The 19,732-nt window shown below is 33.4% G+C and overlaps 1 protein-coding gene across 1 annotated transcript in view; it reads left to right on the top strand.

Moving 5' to 3' along the window:
* Positions 1–19,186, top strand: part of LOC148947598 (G protein-coupled receptor dmsr-1-like) — a 118,497-nt gene extending 99,311 nt beyond the window's left edge. The window contains exon 3 of the mRNA XM_089096160.1: positions 18,371–19,186. Within this exon, the coding sequence (XP_088952286.1) occupies positions 18,371–18,967 (597 nt within the window). The 3' untranslated portion in view covers positions 18,968–19,186. The remainder of the gene's footprint in view (positions 1–18,370) is intronic.
* The last annotated feature ends 546 nt before the right edge of the window (positions 19,187–19,732 follow it).

The raw sequence follows: 19,732 nt of genomic DNA, 5'->3' as shown, positions 1-19,732 counted from the left end.
AAAGTATAGTTCACTGTCAAAATCCCTTATTAGCTCAGGTTTTCCGGAAATAGTTTTATTTTTCGATCCAAAAATGGACTTAAGTTTCACATTTGAACCAGAGAATTGTATTTTCCATAATTTTCTTAAACGAAACTAGAGTTTACGGTCAAAAACCCTTATTAGCTCAGATTGTACGGAAATAGTTTTGTTTTTCGATCCATAACTGGACTTAAGTTTCACCTATGAGCCAACAAATTGTATTTTCCATAATTTTCTTGCAAAAACTAGAGTTTACAGTCAAAAACCCTTATTATCTCATATGTTTCAGAAATAGTTTATTTTTCAATCCATAACGGGACTTAAGTTTCACCTATGAGCCAACGAATTGTATTTTCCATAATTTTCTTACAAAAACTAGAGTTTACGGTCAAAAACCCTTATTAGCTCAGATTTTATGGAAATAGTTTTATTTTTCGATCCAAAATGGACCTAAGTTTCACATTTGAACCAGAGAATTGTATTTTCCAAAATTTTCTTACATGAAACTAGAGTTTACGGTCAAAAACCCTTATTAGCTCAGATTTTACGGAAATAGTTTTATTTTTCGATCTATAACTGGACTTAAGTTTCACCTATGAGCCAACGAATTGTATTTTCCATAATTTTCTTACAAAACTAGAGTTTACGGTCAAAAACCCTTATTAGCTCAGATTTTACGGAAATAGTTTTATTTTTTATTCAAAAATAGACTTAAGTTTCACATTTGAACCAGAGAATTGTATTTTCTATAATGTTCTTACAAAAAAAAACTAGATTTTACGGTCAAAAACCCTGATAAGGTCAGATTTTACATAAATAGTTATTTTTTTGATCCAAAAATGGACTTTAGTCTCACATATGAGCCAACGAATTGTATTTTCCGTAATTTTCTTACAAAAACTAGATTTTACGGTCAAAAACCCTTATTAGCTCAGATTTTACGGAAATAGTTTTATTTTTCGATCTAAAAATGGACTTAAGATTCACCTATGAACCCACGAATTGTATTTACCCTAATTTTCTTGCATAAAACTAGAGTTTAACGTTAACAACCCTTATGAGCTCCTAATTTACTGAAATTTTTTTTTTCTTCGATCCAAAATTGGCTCTAGCTTTCACATTTTAACCAGGGCCTTATGTTATTTGTAATTTTTCTACAATAAACTAGATTTTAACATTAAAAAGCCTTTTTAACTCAGATTTTACGGAAATAGTTTTTTTTTATTAAAAAATAGACTTAAGTTTCACATTTGAACCAGAAAATTGTATTTTCCATGATATCCTTACAAAAAACTAGAGTTTACGGTTAAAAACCCTTATTAGCTCAGATTTTACGGAAATAGTTTTATTTTTCGATCCATAACTGGACTTAAGTTTCACCTATGAGCCAACAAATTGTTTTTTCCATAATTTTCTTACAAAAAACTAGAGTTTACGGTCAAAAACCCTTATTAGCTCAGATTTTACGGAAATAGTTTTATTTTTCTATCCAAAATGGACTTAAGTTTCACATTTGAATCAGAGAATTGTATTTTCCATAATTTTCTTACAAGAAACTAGAGTTTACGGTCAAAAACCCTTATTAGCTCAGATTTTACGGAAATAGTTTTATTTTTAGATAAAAAAATGGACTTAAGTTTCACATTTGAGCCAGAGAATTGTATTTTCCATAATTTTCTTACATTATACTAGAGTTTAGGGTCAAAAACCCTTATTAGCTCAGATTTTACAGAAATAGTTTATTTTTCGATCCAAAACTGGACTTAAGTTTCACCTATGAGCCAACGAATTGTATTTTCCATAATTTTCTTAAACAAAACTAGAGTTTACGGTCAAAAACCCTTATTAGCTTAGATATTACGGAAATAGTTTTGTTTTTCTATCCAAAACTTGACTTAAGTTTCACCTATGAGCCAACGAATTGTATTTTCCATAATTTTCTTACAAAAACTAGAGTTTACGGTCAAAAACCCTTATTAGCTCAGATTTTACGGAAAGAGTATTATTTTTTGATCCATAACTGGACTTAAGTTTCACCTATGAACCAACAAATTGTATTTTCCATAATTTTCTTACAAAAAACTAGAGTTTACGGCCAAAAATCCTTATTAGCTCAGATTTTACAGAAATAGTTTATTTTTCGATCCATACCTGGACTTAAGTTTCACCTATGAACCAACGAATTGTATTTTCCATAATTTTCTTACAAAAACTATAGTTTACGGTCAAAAACCCTTATTAGCTCAGATTTTATGGAAATAGTTTTATTTTTCGATCCAAAATGGACCTAAGTTTCACATTTGAACCAGAGAATTGTATTTTCCAAAATTTTCTTACATGAAACTAGAGTTTACGGTCAAAAACCCTTATTAGCTCAGATTTTACGGAAATAGTTTTATTTTTCGATCTATAACTGGACTTAAGTTTCACCTATGAGCCAACGAATTGTATTTTCCATAATTTTCTTACAAAAACTAGAGTTTACGGTCAAAAACCCTTATTAGCTCAGATTTTACGGAAATAGTTTTATTTTTTATTCAAAAATAGACTTAAGTTTCATATTTCAACCAGAGAATTGTATTTTCTATAATGTTCTTACAAAAAAAAACTAGAGTTTACGGTCAACAACCCTTATTAGCTCAGATTTTACAGAAATAGTTTATTTTTCGATCCGTAACTGGACTTAAGTTTCACCTATGAGCCAACGAATTGTATTTTCCATAATTTTCTTACAAAAACTAGAGTTTACGGTCAAAAACCCTTATTAGCTCAGATTTTACGGAAATAGTTTTATTTTTCGATCTATAACTGGACTTAAGATTCACCTTTGAGCCAACAAATTGTATTTTCCTTAATTGTATTACAAAAACTCGAGCTGTCGACACAATCCCATCATGCGTTTATTACTGACGAACACTGTTTTATTTTTCGTTACAAAATGGACCTTGGTTTTCAGTTTGTATAATAGTCGGATGTTTTCTAATAGTGTCCAGCAAAAAACTTGATATAACGGTCATATACCGTATTTTGCTCAGATTTCACAGAAATAGATTAATTTTTTATTCAAAAATAGACTTAAGTTTCACATTTGAACCAGAGACTTGTATTTTCCATAATGTTCTTAAAAAAAAAATAGAGTTTACGGTCAAAAACCCTTATAAACTCAGATTTTACAGAAATAGTTTATTTTTCGGTCCAAAACGGGACCTAAGTTTCACCTATGAACCAAAGAATTTTGTTTTTCGTAATTTTTCTTACAAAAAACTAGAGTTTACTGTCAAACACTCTTATTAGCTCAGATTGTATGTAAATAGTTTATTTTTCGATCAATAAATGGACTTTAGTCTCCCCTATAAGCCACAAAATTGTATTTTCAACAATTGTCTTACAAAAAACAAGAGTGTATGGTCAAAAACCCTTATTAGCTCAGATTTTACGGAAATAGTTTTATTTTTCGATCAAAAAATTGACTTAAGTTTCACATTTGAACCAGAAAAGTGTATTTTCCATAATTTTCTTAAACGAAACTAGAGTTTACGGTCAAAAACCCTTATTAGCTCAGATTGTACGGAAATAGTTTATTTTTCAATCCATAACTGGACTTAAGTTTCACATATAAGCCGACGAATTGTATTTTCCATAATTTTCTTACAAAAACTAGAGTTTACGGTCAAAAATCCTTATTAGCTCAGATTTTATTGAAATAGTTTTTTTTCGATCCAAAATGGACTTAAGTTTCACATTTGAACCAGACAATTGTATTTTGCATAATTTTCTTACATGAAACTAGAGTTTACGGTCAAAAACCCTTATTAGCTCAGATATTACGTAAATAGTTTTATTTTTCGATCCAAAACTGGCCTTAAGTTTCACCTATGATCCAACGAATTGTATTTTCCCTAACTTTCTTACAAAAACTAAAGTTTACGGTCAAAAACCCTTATTAGCTCAGATCTTACAGAAAGAGTTTTATTTTTTATTCAAAAATAGACTTAAGTTTCACATTTGAACCAGAGAATTGTATTTTCTATAATTTTCTTACAAAAAAAACTAGAGTTTACGGTCAACAACCCTTATTAGCTCAGATTTTACAGAAATAGTTTATTTTTCGATCCGTAACTGGACTTAAGTTTCACCTATGAGCCAACGAATTGCATTTTCTATAATTTTCTTAAAAAAAACTAGAGTCTATGGTCAAAAATCCCTATTAACTCATACTTTACAGAAAGAGTTTTATTTTTCGATCCAAAATGGACTTAAATTTCCCACTTGAATCAGGAAATTGTATTTTCCATAATTTTCTTACAAAAAACTAGAGTTTACGGTCAAAAACCCTTATTAGCTCAGATTTTACGGAAATAGTTTTATTTTTAGATCCAAAAATGGACTTAAGTTTCACATCTGAAACAGAGAATTGTATTTTCCATAATGTTCTTACAAAAAACTAGAGTTTACGGTCAAAAACCCTTATTAGCTCAGATTTTACAGAAATAGTTTATTTTTCGATCCAAAACTGGACTTAAGTTTCACCTATGAGCCAACGAATTGTATTTCCCATATTTTCATACAAAAAACTATAATTTACGGTCAAAAACCCTTATTAGGTCAGATTTTACGGAAATAGTTTTATTTCTCAATCCAAAAATGGACTTAAGTTTCACATTTGAACCAGAGAATTGTATTTTCCATAATTTTCTTACAGAAAACTAGAGTTTACGGTCATAAACCCTTATTAGCTTAGATTTTAAGCTAGCAATTCACCCCCCACTATCACACTATAACTACGCTAAAACACCCCTCTGTCGTTGACCTATCTCCCCCAAAACACTTTTCAGCCAGTTCTAGTTAAAATTGTTATTTAAACTCATTCATTTGGGTTTTTCGCAAGAAATTCGCCCCCCACTATCACACTATAACTACGCTAAGACATCCTTCTGCCATCAACCCATCTCCCCCAAAACACTTTTCAGCCATTTCTAGTTAAAAATTTTATTTCAACTTATTCATTCGGGTTTTTTCACAAGCAATTCGGCCCACAATACAGCACTATAAGTACTCTAAGACACCCCGCTGCCCTCAACCCACCACTTGTGTATTATACAGAACACATTGAAGAAGTAAAGCTATCCGTTATTAAAGTTCTTTTCTTGTCATCTACATCACTCTGACTTTTAACTTTTTTGTACAGTATAACATTAAATTCAATTTTAAATTGACAGTACTGTTCAAACACCACTTTGGCATTATAAAGAAAACATCGGTGAGGTAAAGCTAACTCAGGTCACAATATCATTCTCTCATTATTAACCGTTCTCATATATTGATGTTGTCTCAAATTTATAATAAATTACCTGACTTAAGAAGCCCTTCGGGGTTACCTTAACTGCTAATCAGTTTAACTCTTTTTTTTTCTCCACCTTCATACGATCCAATTCACAAATGTTATCTAGCTCTGTTTTTTTCCTATTATTCAAATAAGATCGTTCGTACAGTCCAATTCGCAAATTCCTTATCCCTTTTTGCAAATGTCAATCAAACAATTCTGATAGTAGCATCCAATTTTTTAATTAGCAACGACGCATTAATAACAAACTACTTTCGAGCTAAGGCAATTGTCCAAAAAATCAGAAATACCAGTCTGATAGCACATACTTCAAAGAAATGGAACAGGTGTCTGTAAAGGTTTGCCCGCTTTTTAAAATGTCCACGTGTAACTGTAGTGTATATTCTTGTAGATGCTAGAGATCTAACAAACACAACTTAAAAACAATAGGGAAATTTTTTTCCAAGACAGTGCAATTTAAATCGGTGAATATTTCGGCCCTATGTCCAAGCCCTATGTTAAATTGCACTGTCTTGGAAAAAAATTTCCCTATTGTTTTTAAGTTGTGTTTGTTAGATATGGAAAGGCAGTGTGGTCTTTGTTAATATTTGATGCTAGAGATAAGACAAATTACGCAAGCACGGATCATTTCAATAGGTAGGTTATTACTGTTGTTATTTTCTTCTTTTTAAACACATTCCATTCAGCAAATAACCCCCATTTCTTCTCAAAACCAGAACATAATTTGCGCATTACTGAAAGAAAAACAAATAACCGTGGATTGTCAGTTTGACTGATATCTATTCCTTACAGTTTTAATAATTTTTATTTATGAAAGTAAAAAAGTGAAAACATTTAAAACGTATTTTGTTTTCAGTAAAGCGCAAATTATGTTCTGGTCTTGAGAAGGCATGGGGGTTATGAGCCCTGCTCATGTTAATTTTCATTCATTTCGAGTTTGACTTGGCTATTTATTGTAATTAATAAAAAACTTTTGCCCCAAAATAAGTTTTTTCAAGAAAAGTAAAGAACTCCATTAAAGCATATTTAAAAATAGAATATTAATTTATCTCTGACACTAAAGTAGAGAAGCCATATTGTTTCTTAATCCCCTAATGTTACATTAGAATTCCCAGTCAGATATCCATCATTGTCGATTATCCAGCAATTGATTTTTGAACTTATGTCTACATCCAAAATTGTTGTTGAACTTATGTCTACATCCAAAATTGTTGTTAAACTTATGTCTACATCCAAAATTGTTGTTAAAGTTATTTCTACATCCAGCAATGTTGTTGAACTTATGTCTACATCCAAAATTGTTGTTGAACTTATGACTACGTCCGAAATTGTTGTTGAAATTATGTCTACATCCAAAATTCTTGTTGGACTTATGTCTACATCCAAAATTGTTGTTGAACTTATGTATACATCCAAAATTTTTGTTGAACTTATGTCTACATCCAAAATTGTTGTTGAAGTTATGACTACATTCAAAATTGTTGTTGAACTTATGTCTACATCCAAAATTGTTGTGGAACTTATGTCTACATCCAGCAATGTTGTTGAACTTATGTCTACATCCAAAATTGTTGTTGAACTTATGTCTACATCCAAAATTGTTGTTGAACTTATGACTACATCCAAAATTGTTGTTGAACTTATGTCTACATCCAAAATTGTTGTTGAACTTATTTCTACATCCAATAATGTTGTTGGACTTATATCTACATCCAAAATTGTTGTTGAACTTTTGTCTACATCCAAAATTGTTGTTGAACTTATGTCTACATCCAGCAATGTTGTTGAACTTATGTCTACATCTAAATTTTCTGTTGAACTTATGTCTACATCCAAAATTGTTCTTGAACTTATGTCCACATCCAAAATTGTTGTTGGACTTATCTTTACATCCAAAATTGTTGTTGAACTTATGTCTACATCCCAAAAATTTTTTGAACTTATGTCTACATCCAAGAAAACAAAACAAAAATTGACCGACAATCATAATCATCAAACAACCATCAACAAACAGAACAGAAACCATCAAACCATGAAAAAAACATCGAATAACCATCAAACAGAGCAGAACCATGAAAAAAACATCAAATAACCATCAACAAACAGAACAGAAGCATGCATAAATTATGTACTCGTCGGAGTAATTAATGCCTTCCTTATATACCCCTGGGGCATAACTTACAACCCTTACCCCCAGACTCTGGGGGATCCTGTCAACCCCAAAGACTTTATTATATGATCTTTTGACTATTTTGATTCAATGGCTATCTCAAAATTTATATCGAATACATTTGTGGAAAATACGACAAGGGGGATGTCTGCCCCCCGATCATTTTGACTCTTAAAAAGGGCACTAGAACATCTGATGTCCAATCCGATAAGCCCCTTCCGTAGCTTATACAGACACCCTTTCCATAAAAACATTATATGACCCCAGGGCATAACTTAGAACCCTTGTTCTAAGGGCTCTGGGAGGGGGGGGGGTGTCATCCTCAAAGACATAATTTCCAGACCTCTCAACTACGATGAACGAAATGAGTATCTAACAATTTTGATTAGATGTGCTTATGGATAATTGATGGGCTGGTGGGGGGGGGCTTGTTGCCCTTCAATCACTGTTAACTATTAAAAAGGGCACTAGCCCTTTAAATTTCCAATCGAAGGAGCCTTTTTTGAAGTTTATATGACAATAAACGGCTATCTCAAAATTTCCGCCAGAGGGATTTCGGGAAAATACGAGGTGTAGGGGGGGGGGGAGGCTGTAGCCACCCTTCTACTACTTTGAATCTTAAAAAGGACACTAGAAATTTTTATTACCAATCCAGTCAGCCCCCGCCTAAGTTTATACGACCAGGCTTTCTATAAAAACCTTGTATGGTCCAAGGGCATAACTTAAAACCCTTGCCCGCGGGGGGATTTTCATCCTCAAAGACATTATTTCTGGACTTCTTCCCTACACGGAACAAACGGCTATCTCAAAAAAAAATTTCGGATGTGTTTGGGGAAATAGTGGGCGTGGGAGGGGTGTTAGTTGCTCTGCAATCACTGTCGGCTATTGAAAAGGACACTATCCTTTTCAATTTCCAATCGAATAAGCACTTTGTGAAATTACTTCGACAACTTCTTCGGTACGAAGTGCCCTGGTCTAGAAAAAAAAAATAAATACATTGTGCTCATATCGCTCTTTACTTAGGCAGCGCTATTACGCTGCCTATGATCTTAAAGTAATCGTGTTAACTAATATTTTTTTATTTTAAGATCAAGTTGAAGACGTTTTAAAAATGTAGAGAAACATTGAAACGTTTTTGTCCAGGTTTTATGAATTAATGTTTTTCTTATATAAAGTTCACTATATTCGTCTAATTTGACTTTTATGGTGTAGAAGGGTTACTTTTTAAAGATTTTGCCCCAGCCAAGCTATATAGCTCAACATATCTGTTTATTAGTCTTGAGCTGGCCTGGTACATGCTCTGATATATGTTTTTCCAAAAAAGGGGGAAGGGGAAAAAAAATTCCAACTGTGTCAAAAATATTAGAAATAAAAAGAAAAGCGTAATGCATACCTGCCCAAGGCACTTGGTCTTTTTATCCTGTAATTTATTGTATCCCTCATCCCCCGTCAAAAATTACAGCTGGGCCAGGGTGGTTCCACCACCCCCTAAAAAGTGGAAACTCTGACATGACATAAAATATAAAAAATTTCCCGTCCTATATTTAAGTTTTGGCTTGAGTGGCTTGATGTTTTTTTGTATCATAAATTGTTTTTTGATTAATGTCTCGTGATGAGTTTTTTGTAAGATGAATGGCCCTAAACCATTTGTTTTGTGATGAAAGCATGTGATTAATTGCCACATGATAACTTAATTTCATCCTTAAGTAGGCTATTTCTGTTATATTTATTTGAAACTATTTTCCAAATCCCCCAAAAAATAATTTTGTAGTCCATCCCTTCTATTTTTCCAAGTATTTATTTTATCTTAGCATACAATTACACATTACATTTAATTCTCCAAAAATATTCTACATTCAAATATGAAACCCATTTTAGTTATTAAGTTAACTTTATGTTAAATATTAGGTTTATGTGAAATTAAGTTTATATGAAGCTCCTTTTTTTTTCTTTTTTTTTTAAGAAACAGCAGTGTTGAAACTATAATAGTATCATACACGTTACTTTATTTTAAGGATTTGGTGTTAGTGCTCACGAATGTGGTTTAATATGCTCACGAACATAGATTTTCATTGCTCACGAACATAGATTTTCATTGAAAAATTTCGTAGTAACTATTTTTGATATTAAATATTTCTGAAGGATATTTTGAATTAGAATAAATACTTAAACAAATGGTTTGATCGTGAACAGATTGTTATAAGATGTTTAGTTTAACAATTTTTAAAATAAGTTACAATACTGTAGTGACCTAGAATGAAGCCATCACTGCGACAAAAGACTGAAAATTCTAATCTATGGCAACCTTTACCTCTGCTATAAGCGTTAAAAATTGCATAAGATCGATTTGAAGAATTACAGTACCATGGACCAAAACTAAAATCTGATTCTTAAAGGTAGTTAAGTACAAACTTAACCATATAAGTTTTAAGAAATTAGGAAACCCCTGGAACTCAAATTTTAAAGACGAAACACGTATGATACAGGAATGCAGTTTTAACACTCAGCAGACACCAAGTTTCAAACAGTTCATGGTAACGAACTGTAAGTAAGGAGTGACGCGACTGAATAGTAACCGAAACTCTAAAAACAGAGTTTTGATAACAATAGATGCATGGAGAGAATTTTTATGCTGATTCCAAATATGCAATGTTCATTAAGCTTACTTTTACCCATGACAAGTTAAGAGCCTTTGAAAGTTTGCCCAATTTTCAAAAAAAGGAGGAAATACCCCCATAAAGTATTGTGGTCCTAATGAAAATTACACTATCAGAATCAGCATGTCAGAAAATCTGACTGTAAAAGTTTTAAGCCCCTATACACAAAAGTGTTGAATTTTGCGTTTTGCCCTTAAGAAAGGTCACGGATGCGTGTTTATTTGTTGTTGTTTTTTTCCCAGGGGTAATCATATCAAACCAGTGATTCTAGAAGATTGGGAGGAATCTCATTTGGTCGGAAATACAAATTTCTAGTGCCCTTATTAAGCGACCAAAAGAATGAAAGGCAACTAGCTCACCTTCTACGCTCCTTTTCCCCCAAAGTTGTCCGATGAAAATTTTGATATAGCCATTTTGCTCAACATAGTTGAAAGGTCCGATAACTATGCCTTTGCCGATGAATGACCCCCAGAGTTCCTGAAGAGAGGGCTGTTAGTTCCCAAATTTGCCAATTGTTTACGTGTAGTATTTGTTGTTGGGAAGTATACAGACATTTTCTTAGGGGGGAATTTTCTGCTGGGGGAAATTTTCCACGGTGAGAATTTTCCGTGGTTGGCAAGTTTCCTGGGGTGGTCTTTCCAGGGAAAGTTTCAGACTGGGGCAACTTATCACAATTCCTATAAGAAATTTTTTTTTTTGTCTCACTTTGCATTTGCCGACGCTATTTTACAAGTGGGGATGTTCCGGGGAAAATATAGACATAAGTTCAAGAACAATTTTGGATGTAGACACAAGTTTAACAACAATTTTGGATGTAGACATAAGTTCAACAACAATTTTGGATGTAGACATAAGTTCAACAACAATTTTGGATGTAGACATAAGTTCAACAATAATTTTGGATGTAGACATAAGTTCAACAACAATTTTGGATGTAGACATAAGTTCAACAAAAAATTTGGATATAGACAAAAGTTCAACAACATTGCTGGATGTAGACATAAGTTCAACAACAATTTTGGATGCAGTCATAAGTTCAACAACAATTTTGATTGTAGACATAAGTCCAACAACAATTTTGGATGTAGAAATAAGTTCAACAATAATTTTCGATGTAGACATAAGTTCAACAACAATTTTGGATGTAGATATAAGTTCAATAACTATTTTGGATGTAGACATAAGTTCAACAACAATTTTGGATGTAGACATAATTTCAACAAAAATTTTGGATGTAGACATAAGTTCAACAAAAGTTTTGGATGTAGACATAAGTTCAACAACAATTTTGGATGTAGACATAAGTTCAACAACAAATTTGGGTGTAGACATAAGTTCAACAACATTGCTGGATGTAGACATAAGTTCAACAACAATTTTGGATGTAGACATAAGTACAACAACAATTTTGGATATAGACATAAGTTCAACAACAGTTTTGGATGTAGACATAAGTTCAACAATAATTGCTGGTATGTATCATTTTGAGTTCGTGTTTCTGAATCTATGTGTTTGTATGTTTTTTTTTCTCTCTCACTCTAAGTGCCTGTGTGTCTGAGCGGATGTTTGCTTGTTTCTATCTGTGTGTTTGAGTGTCTGACAGGCTTTTCGTATATGTCTTTCTCTCTCTCTCTGTCTCTCTCTCTCTCTTTCTCTCTCTCTCTCTCTCTCTCTCTCTCTCTCTCTCTCTCTCTCTCTCTCTCTCTCTGTGCCTGTGTGTCTGAGTGGATGTTTGCTTTTCCCCCATGTCTATCTTTGTGTGTTTGTGGGTCTGACTCTGTGTCTGAATCTGTGTGTTTGTATGTGTTTTTGTCTCTCTCGTTCTAAATGCCTGTTTGTCTGAGCGGATGTTTGCTTGTTTCTCTTTGTATGTCTGTGTGTCTCACTGTGTGTTTGTATGGGTTTTTTTCTCTCTTTCTCCCCCCCTCTCTCTCTGTCTGTCTGTCTCTCTCTCTCTCTCTCTCTCTCTCTCTCTCTCTCTCTCTCTCTCTCTCTCTCTATCTCTCTCTCTCTCTCTCTCTCTCTCTGTGCCTGTCTGTCTGAGCGGATAACTGCTTGTTCCCGTGTTTGTATTTGTGTGTATGTGTGTCTGACTATGTTTGTTTGCTTGTCTCTTTATCTGCCTCTGTGTGTCTGACTCTGTATGTTTGTGTGTCTGACAGTGTGTTTGTATGTGTTTTCTCTCTCTCTCTCTCTGTTTGTCTGGATGTTTGCTTGTCCCCATGTCTGTTTTTTGTGTTTGTATGTCTGACTCTCTGTGTCTGTGTGTTTTTTGTCTCTCTCTCTCACTCTCTGTGTCTGTTTGTCTGAGCGGGCATTTATTGTCTTTCTGTCTCTCTTTGTGTGCTCTCTCTCTATCCCTCTCTCTCTATCTCTCTCTCTCTCTCCCTCTCTCTCCCTCTCTCTCTCTCTCTCTCTCTCTCTCTCCCTCTCTCTTTCTCTCTCTCTCTCTCTCTCTCCCTCTCTCTCTCTGTGTCTGTGTGTCTGAGCGACTGTTTGTTTGTGTCTGTCTTTTTGTATTTATTTTCATAATACCAAGTAAGGTTTCGATAATACAAAAGAGGTTTCGCGTTATATCAGGCGAGAGTTTGATAATGTAGCGCAAGATGTTTGATAATATCACACAAGATTTGGAAATGCTTGGCTAAAATGTTTATCAATATCACAACCTATTATCATATGGCACCCTTGCAAAAAAAAATCACTTGACAGAACCAGTTGCTAATAGCCTTCAAACTCTGAGTGCAAAACATTTTAAGTCCAAAAAATTCGGAGTCAAAAAAGAAAAAATGTCACTATAAACATTAAATTTCTAATAGGAAATATTACGACTAACGTAACTTCATCATCTTCATTTTTTATTTCTAAAATATCACAAGTAATTTTTTTTTAGTATTTTTATGTAATTTTAAGAATGAAAAAAAGTTTAAACAATTTCTAAGTAAAAAAAATTTAAAATCCAAGTAAAAAATAATTTAAGTTAGAAACAAGACTAATTAAAAAAAGGGGGGGGCAAAAATTTGGGGGACGGGACATCGGGCCCCTTTGAGGTTGGAAATTGATGACCATTAGTTCCCTCCAAAAAGCCATAGCAATTGATTCATTGGGGAACATAGCTTTGCCGGTTTACTCTACCCAAGCGTGTATCATAAGACCAGATTTCATTCAATTCAAATAAAACAATTATTCATAGAATTAAATTGTCAAAACACGTATTTCAGCTTTCCTTGTTAATCATGTCCAGACAGGTATTTGAAAATAAGATGCCCGTTGAATTATGCTAATGAATTATTTATTTTAGTATGATTATGTATGTAGGTAATTGACCCAAGTACAGGCAATCCCTAGAGCCCAAATAAGGGTGTAAAATCCGTAGCTGGAATGGCCATACTATTGACTTATTGTCTAAATTCTTTAAGAATGACTCCTGAAACACAAGAGCTATTTAATTAGAATAAAAATTCTTTTTAATAGTTTTAAAAAGCTTTAAAACTAGGCTAGGCTAGTACAATGGCTAGGACACGTTTTGGGGATGATAGTTGACAGACTGCCAAATATCAGTCTTTTTGGCTACACATCTGGGGTTAAGCTAAAAGCATTTCTTCCCCAGATAAAATGAGAATAGTCTATTAGAAAGGCTTAAAAGGGAATTTGAACTTCTTGGCAGGGTCTAAAGAGGGAAGCTTTGAATAGATTGGGACGGAGGAGGAGCATACGTAACTGTGTAGGCTTAGGCGGCTTGGTGCTGCAGTTAGTTGTTATTACCAGTAGCAGTAGTAGTATCTTATAAAATTAGTAACTAAACAAATGATTCATAAAGGTATTTTAGATTAATTAATTTCATCCCTAACGGTTGAAATACGAGGTATTTGGGATTTTTTGTTGATTGCAATTTGAATTGGAAGAAACACAGTGCAATTATATCGTCCAAGGCAGGAAGAGGCCTAGGTTTACTTCGTCGTTTTCGTAATTTTTTCCTAGTCTTAGTTTTAAAGATTATTTATGGTACGATTATCCAATCTTATATTGTATTTGTGTGTTCTCTTTTTGCAAGCAATTTTTATGCTAATTATAGAAGAATCCAGACAATTCAGAATAAAGCAGTTCGTCTTTTGGGAGAATGAGCCAATTTTAGCGATAAACTTTTTTGTTATTCATATTTTAAATTTTTGAATGTTGATCAGTTATGGGATCACCAGTTGTTAACAATGGTATACGAATGTTTAAATGGTATTTCGCCAGCTTGATGTGTAGATATTTTTTCTATTAATTCTGATTATCGTTCTTATGACACTAGGAATGCGGATAAGCTAGTATAGGAGAAGAAAAATACAGTGAGATCAGCTCATGTGTTTTTCGTAACATAAGTATAACCCTCTGGAATAGCCTCCCGGACAGCATTACGGGCTCTGTATTAGTTTTTTCATTTAAATCACAGGTTAACAAGTTCTTACTTAGTCAAAATGCAGGTTGAGAGTAGGTTCCTTGTGAGGGTTTAGTCTTTTTTTTCTTTCTTTTTCTTATTATTTTTTGTCGATTTTTTTTAAGTGTATTTATATATATATGTTTTTGATTATGTGAATTAATTAGTTAATTGAGTCACTAAACACATGTTGTTTGACCTTCTAGTAGTATCTACGTTTGTTTAATTTTTTTTTTTTTTTAAAGCCATTCATTTTATTGTCTTAGAGATCAAAAATATTTCATTAGGCACTAGAGGGGGTTCCGAAATGGTATTTCAGTTTTTTTCTGAAATTGTTTTTTAAAGAGTCACCTTAAAGTGATCACGCAGATGAAAAAAACAACATGAAATCCTTCGGTAGGATATTTTGACACTGACATTAAACTTTAACATTAATCTAGTCAGTATTTTATTACAAAAATTGAAAGTATTGATCATCTTCAATCAACCTCGGCTATATATATTTCAAACAGTTCGTGAAAACTAACTGTAAGTAAAGAGCGATAGGCTTAGTAGTAACCAAAACTCTAAGAAACATAATTTTGATAACAATAGATAAATCGAAAGAATTGGTTTTTTATGCTAACTCCAAATATGTAAGATTCAATCAGTTTAATGTCACCTTTCACAAGCTACGAGCCTCAGAAAATTTGCCTGATTTCCGAAAAAGGGATGAAAAATACCCCAAAAGTATAGAAATCTTATTCAAATTGCAATATCAGAGGCAGCGTATCAGAGAACACTACTGTAGATTTTTCAAGTTACCATCTTAAAAAAGTGTGGAATTTTGTCTTTTTTGCCGGAAGAAAGATCACAGATACCAATTTTTTTTATTTATTTGTTCTTCCCGGGGGTGATCGTATCGAATCAACGATCCTAGAAGATTGGAAGAGAGCACTTTTGAACGAAAAATTATAAGTTCTGGTACCCATTTTAAGTGACAAAAAAATTGATGGGCAACTAGCCCCCCTCTTACCCCCTATCTCCCCCCCCCCCCAAAAAAAAGTCATCTAATCAAAATTCTGCACCAGGTTTGTTGATCAGTATAGTTGAAAGGTTCAAAGAATAAATCTTTGGGGATGTCATGATCCCCCTCCCTCACAGGCCCCGGAGGAAGGGCAGCAGGTTATAAAATTTACCTGTTGTTTGCATATTGTATTTGTTAATGGGAAGTATGCAGACATTTTTCATGTTATGGGGGAATTGTCCGGGGATAATTTTCAGTGGAGTTGGAATTTTCCGGAGAATTTTTACGTGGGGTAGATTCCCCACGCGAGAAATTCTCCAGGGGGGAATTATCAGCAGAAGACACTCGCCATGGGAAAAATTTCTGCAGGAGAAACTTCCATGCGGGGGGGGGAGGGATTTCCAGGAAAATGATCCTCACAGGGGAACTCCGTCAGGACATGAAGAACGATCAGAAAAAAAAGTGTTTTTCTCAAATGAAAGTATGCTAAGGAGTATTTTTCTGGCAAAATCGTCCGCAAAGACAATTTCTGGGGGGAATTCACAGCGAGGATGTATTTTTCAGGGGTAATTTCCCGGGGGAAGGGTTTTGTGTGGGAAAATTTTCTGTGGAGGAATTTTTTTTATGAGAGGTATTTTCGATGGGTTGTTCGAAAATCGATCAGAAATTAAATAAAAAGTAAGTGTTTTTCTACTGAAAGTAAGGAGCAACATTAAAACTAAAAACGAACAGAAATAACATCGTGCATGTGGGGGCTTCCTCCTCCTCAATATCCCACTCTTTACGCTAAAATTCATCTTTTGTCCCAACTCTTTAAGAACGATTCCTGGAGCCCAAGAGCCATTTAGTTAGAAATCAAACCCTTATTTAAAAGAACTAAAAAACTTTAGCGTGAAGAGAGGGGTATTGAGGAGGGGGTACTCCCCCACTAATACAGAATAATTTCTGTTCGTATTTAGTTTTAATTTTGCTCCTTATTTTCAGTAGAAACAACTGTTTGTTTGTTTTTTATTACTTAATTCTATGCAAAATCCAATAAGGGTTTGAAATGACTTTTACGAAAGTCTCGTTTTAGAGACTCCTTCTTAGGGTGTATTTCAGGTTTGACAACAAGTTAATAATGTTTCATTGATATTAGGCTTTCAGTTCCAGATTGAGGGCGATTTGACATTTGAAATGACCGAAAATCAAATTCGTGTAAAGCTTTGTATTAAATTTGAACGCTGTTTACTTGCAGAAGTTAGTGCATTAACTTCTGCACAATCATCATCAAATTGGGGATATGGAGGCAAATGTCCAATATAGCAACTAATAAGGATTATTAGGCATCAACACTCATAGCTTCATATTTTACCTATACTTCATATACTTCATATATGAAGTATATATCATATCTTCAACCAAATACATATCTTCAACCATATCATATCTTCAACCATATATCATATCTTCATATACTTCATATATTAATGGCTCATTAAAATTACTCATATTTTAATGATCATCATAATGCGTATTATAAACCGTTATAAACCGTTTCAAAAGTTTATAAACCGTTTCAGGTTCGCAGTTCATTCTCATTTAGTTTGAAGTAAATACGAATGAAATAGCAATTTCCACCGGGAATGTACCCTTAGATCTAGTTATTAGCATTTGCTTGATCCATAATTTGTTTTGAAAACTTCTGTGGGAGTAGCACATGCACTTGCCGAATCCACAGCCCTTAAACTTGAACTTCAATAACTTCATTTGTTTTTGTCTTTCATACTGTAACAAAAAGAAGAGATAACAAATTAAATTTTGAGGCTGATAAATCAAAGATACGGACCATTTTCTAGGACAGTCACTAAAGAAAATGCTTCATTTTACAATTCATTTGAAACATATATTGCATGAGATCAAGGAGCTGAATATTCAAAAAGAGATATTTTAAATGGAAAAATTCAAAAAATTTTCAAATAAATCTTTAAATTAAGAAAAAAATTCTCAATTATTGCCTCCTCCCTGACAGGAAAATTCTGCGTACTTGAATAAACTAACAATGAGTAGAAAATATATAATAACATGTAAAGTTTTTAATTTGTTGTGTATGTAAAAAGTGAAAAAATACATATTCTATGTAAGTGACTAATATATAAAAGTGACAAATTATGTACTGAAAACATGAAAATGTACTAATAAAGGCCAACATATTTTGACTTTACATTCAAAAACCTTTGTCAATAAAAAAACAAAAAGAAAAACAAACTAGACTATAAAGCCAAAACATAAAATCAACCCGAATAAGGAGATAAAAAAAATTTACAATAAAAGGAAAAAATGGACAGAAACTCACATCTTATAAACATTAATTGGTGTTCTGTACATGGCCGAAAGAAAAGTCAGTATGGTCACTAAAACACTTCATAAATCCACACAAATTACATATGACGATGTCTAGGTCTACAAAGTTAAATGTTATTTCTTGATATGACATTGTATGATAAAATACAGTTGCCTTTTAGTACAAATTCTACTCAAAACGCTTTTGTTAGCATGCATAGTATTTGCTGTCTTAATTAAAAGCGTTACCTTTATTATATTTTCTTTATTTCATTTGATTATAAATGGGTGAGAGGTATGGTCCACGAAATTATTTACCAAAGGCATTAGTAAGCTTTTGGCAATTTGACAATGATATCCAAGAACTGATTTAGATTTAAATTTAGGGTGTCTAAATTTAGTGAACTCAAAGGAAATTTTTTTTCAGATTCAATTTTGGATTTTTGGTGTCTTCGTCAAAATTGTTCCCTGTTGTATTTTAACAGTCCTAACAACCTGGCTTGTCCGCCAGCTTGTAACAGTACGTCGAAGGCAGAAACGACTTCAAACAACGAGGCAGAAATCGGCGAACAGAGTTCCACCTGAAAATCTACCCCTCTCTAGTGAAGAAGCCCAGCTACCAGTTAAAAAAACGAAAGGAAGATTCGCAATAGCTCGCCAGTCAATGCGACAAAGCTACAAGAGACGGACATGTAGTGACTGGACCACAAAATTACTTATAAGCCTACTACTGATTTTTCTAGTAACAGAAGTACCACAAGGAATATCAGCCTTGATTTCAGCCATCAAAGGGGAGGAGTTTTCAAAAAACTGTCTCTATAAGCTGGGTGACCTTTTTGACGCTCTAGCCTTATTCAATTCAGCTATAAACTTTGCTGTGTACCTTAGTATGAACAGACAATTTAGAAACCACGTCTGCAAGCTTTTCAATTGTTCTAACTGTGGTCCAGATCCTCGATTAACGGTGCCATTAGATGCAAACATGGATGCATCTCCAGTGATTACTAAAACGACAAAGCTTTGATCTTTAGGATTTTAGTGAAGTAAACAATATCTCTACTTCAGAAGTTCCACCTAACAAAAGGGATTTCAGATCTGATTGATATTGAATTTCACAGCGGAGCCAAGCACACCCCTTGACACTTAAATGGTAAACTGTTTGCATAAAGAGATGAAAATACAGCAAACTGTTTTGGAAATGATGGGGAAGCACTTTGTTGCAAAATGAAAACATTGTCCTGAAGTTTTGTTTTTACTATCAATACATAAAAAGTTTTTTTTAACATTAAAGCCTAGCTGTTACCATATTTAAAAAAAAAGGTCATACGGAAAGCAAAACATCCACTACTACTACTACTAGCAACTCACCGCAGCACTAAGCCGTCTGAGGCCAACACAGCTGCGCAAGCTCCTCCTCCATCCCAATCTATTCAAGCCTCGATTTTTACACCCTCCCAGGAAGTTAGTAGTATAGCTATAATAGTTTCAGGAGGGGTGGTAGGAAATTACTGTATTAATGATAAGTAGAGGGGTGGTAGGAAATTACTGTATCAAACTATAAAAAGTCATGTCTTTGGTTGTTTTTTTATGTTGTAATTATAATCAACATACCATGAAAATTTGTGTTGTTCACAGTACAATGATTTATATTAAATTTCATGTTTTTGATAGAGTCATGGCTGTTCACATATCATACATACATCGATGGTTGTTTTCATGGTATGGTTAAGTAAAGTTAATGGCCATGAAATTTTGTCTGTTGAGCAATATTTTCGGCGTGTTTTTTTTA

Source organism: Artemia sp. Qi Xiang Cuo, chromosome 10 (genome assembly GCF_049724085.1).
Source record: "Artemia sp. Qi Xiang Cuo chromosome 10, ASM4972408v1, whole genome shotgun sequence".
Classification (NCBI taxonomy): Eukaryota; Metazoa; Arthropoda; class Branchiopoda; order Anostraca; family Artemiidae; genus Artemia; species Artemia sp. Qi Xiang Cuo.
The sequence above is the reverse complement of the archived record's forward strand: the minus strand, read 5'-3'. Positions and strand labels throughout refer to the sequence as shown.